Below are 3,201 nucleotides of genomic sequence, written 5' to 3' on the forward strand. Positions count from 1 at the left end.
ATCATTTACTTATGTATACCCTGTATATAAAATCTCATTTTTTTCTCTGCCATAACAAGTAATGCACATCTCTATAATATTTTTGTTAGAGCCTGAGGAAAGTTTTTCTCTCATTTTCACATATTTACACAATTAAAATAAAATATAATCAACATCAATTTATTATAAAAGGATCCAACCCATTGCTAACCCTCTGGGAAGCAATAAGCAGGTCATACCCATGATATTAACTACAGAAAAACATCTCTTTGTGTGCCTCTCCTAATACAGAAAGAACTTTTCAAAGAAAATAAGTCAAAATTAAATAACCTTACCAATAGAAGCCTGACCAGCAGGTAGATAGTAACTAGTTATTTTTCAACATCTTCTTCATAAAAAATTATTTTATAACTATTTTACTAATCTATGATTCTTAGAATTTTCATTATCTCATCTACCGCCTTGTAAAAGGAAACAATCAAGACATCACAGAAATGAGGATTTTCCTTGATCTTGGGCTCCACATCTGTAAATCACTGTTTTAAATTGGTATGTTTATGATTACTGACTTCCTCTAAAGAAGGTATTTTTGAGGTTACATCAAAAAATGAAAGGAGAAGGAATGTGAGTCTGTTCAGCAAAAAGAATCCCTCAAGAACAGGGATCAGCCACTTGTCATGGTTTTTCTGATGGCATCCTTGACCTCCTTATTCCTCAGGCAGTAGATGATAGGGTTGAGCATGGGAGTGAAGACTGCATATATGGCTGAGATCAATTTGTTAGAATTAAATGAAGAAATAGCTTGACGCCGGACATATATGAAGATCACAGCTGTGTAGAAGATGACAACCACTGTAAGGTGAGACCCACAAGTGGAGAAGGCCTTCCGCTTCCCAGTGGCTGAGGGTATGTGTAGGATGGTAGAGACAATGAAGGCATAGGAAAGGACAGTGGCTAAGAAAGGAAACACAAGTATGACGATTGCTAGCACAAAGTCTACCATTTCTGCCACAGATATACCCATGCAGGCCAATTTAAGGATAGGTGACACATCACAGAAAAAGTGGTTCAAGATATTATTGCCACAGAAGCCAACTTGGGAGATGAAGTATACCTTTGGCAGAGAGACGGTGAAGCCAGTTACCCAGGAACTAACGGTCAGCTGGATACAAAACCTTGTGGTCATCATGACAGGATATCGAAGAGGCCAACATATGGCCACATAACGGTCATAGGCCATAGCTGCCAAAAGCACACATTCAGTACAGGCGAGGGAGATAAAGAAATAGAGCTGGGTCATGCATCCCAGGAAGGAGATAGTATTGGGATGAAGTAGAAATCCAGCCAGCATCTTGGGGACTGTGACAGATATATACCAGGCTTCCAGAAAGGACATGGTACCTAGAAAATAGTACATGGGCTTATGCAAGGACCCAGTGATCCAGACTGTGAGGATGATGACAACATTTTCCAATAGCACAAATAAGTAGGTGATGAGGAAGAGGAAAAAGAGCAGAATCTGTAGCCAAGGAGCAGTAGGGAAGCCAACCAAGATGAACTCACTGATGCTGGTGATATTTTCCTTCCACATGGTTAGGACACCAAAAGACAAGGGATTTATTAAGAATTACATCAAATTGAAGAGTGGGATTCACATTAGCAGCATGAGCCCCTCAGGCTCCAGGTATTTTATTGTTACACTTAAACTAACTGCCACCCTCTATACCTATGGTATGATTTAGGAATTGTGAGATGCCACAGATCCTCTCCAGAAACATACGAGTCAGGATAAGACTGGAAAACAAACCCACACAAAACTAAGACTGTCAAAGCAGGATCATTCAGGGCTGGGCCTTTCAATCTGGATCAGAAATTGGTCTTCAGATAGTATTTCAAGTAAATACTTTCCTTTTCAGGGTATTTCCAGATTTCAGAGGCATTTGTAAAGCAGGAGAGATGGTTGGAACAAGTGCCAGATGGTGCAGAAAGCAGGGCAGATAAGCTGGGAAGTTAAAAACCTGGAGAAAATAGAAACACTATATCAATCAGAAAAACCCTCCTGGTCTGGAGAATCACTGACTCTGGCCTATTCCTCAGTTATGCTGAATGCATTTTAAAGACTCTGCTAATAGCAGTTAATAATTCTCTGCCTATGTTTAGGGCCATGGCTTAAAAATTCAAATGAAATGGGTCTCATTAATATGAATAAAAACTTTGTATATTAGTTATACACATATAAGTATATATCATTAGATTTATATGTATATGGCAGTTTACATGTGATCTCAAATTAATTTGTGTAATTATCTATGTCTTCTTCTAAGATTAACTCAAAATTTTTATGCTCCAAAATATGACTCTTGATTAATTTTATCTTTTCCTTGATTTAAACTCTTTCTTATTATGGATGCTGCCTAAAGACAATTTTGCCTCTGAAGTCTGTATAACATTCAAGTCTTCCTAATAATATCTATGATGACCTTTGCTCAGCCCTAGTTGAAAACCCATATGCATTTGTTGTGTGAATCTATATAACTCTATACAGAAATCACTGTACATTGATTTCTGATCTAGTCACTGATGAGATGTGATTTACCCATTCCCTAACTCTGAAAGTCTTTCCCAGGAATAGGGTGTTGACTGATTCAGAGAAAGAGCTCACTTGCTGAGTCACAGGAGTAGAATTGATGTAGATTACTGAGAAGGATGCTTCCAGCAGGAAGCAGTTTTTCTCAAGAAAGAAGAGGTAGTTATATGAGAACTATAGGAATAGTGCAAATAAAGGGAAAGAGATTATTAAATTAGGGTGGACAGAGGACTTAAAGGAAAATCCAAAGTCCAAGTCTTAGCAGAGAAATAATGGGCATGCACTTTAAGGTGCCATACAGAGCATGGAAAAAGGGTGAACTGTCCGTTCAAGACAACACTCAATAGATACTAAGTCTACTAGCATTCTCATGTCCAGAATGAGTGCCTTTGCTAAATTATAAATATTAATATGTGATTCTCCAGTTTAAATCCTTCTTTGGCTGCCTACAGTCTGAACTCCTTACATTGCATAGCAGTTCCCTCGTAATCTAACCACCACATTCCTCTATATCCTAGTCTTCTGCCTTTGTCAGACACTCAACTCAAGCTGAAGCACATGGAAGAATTTGCAGTTCTTCAATGCAACATCCCCCTTCAAGGCTTAGTGTGATTATACATAACTATTCTCTACTT

General features: G+C 38.1%; 1 protein-coding gene across 1 annotated transcript; it reads right to left on the reverse strand.

The window, feature by feature from the left end:
- Positions 1 to 643: 643 nt before the first annotated feature.
- On the reverse strand, positions 644 to 1,570 carry LOC100949822 (olfactory receptor 6-like). Its single transcript, XM_003781482.1, has one exon. It carries the CDS (start codon positions 1,568 to 1,570, stop codon positions 644 to 646), a length of 927 nt encoding a protein of 308 aa, XP_003781530.1.
- Between the last annotated feature and the right edge of the window lie 1,631 nt (positions 1,571 to 3,201).

Source organism: Otolemur garnettii, unplaced genomic scaffold (genome assembly GCF_000181295.1).
Source record: "Otolemur garnettii isolate 467f Iridium unplaced genomic scaffold, OtoGar3 scaffold00001, whole genome shotgun sequence".
In the NCBI taxonomy this organism is placed as follows: domain Eukaryota; kingdom Metazoa; phylum Chordata; class Mammalia; order Primates; family Galagidae; genus Otolemur; species Otolemur garnettii.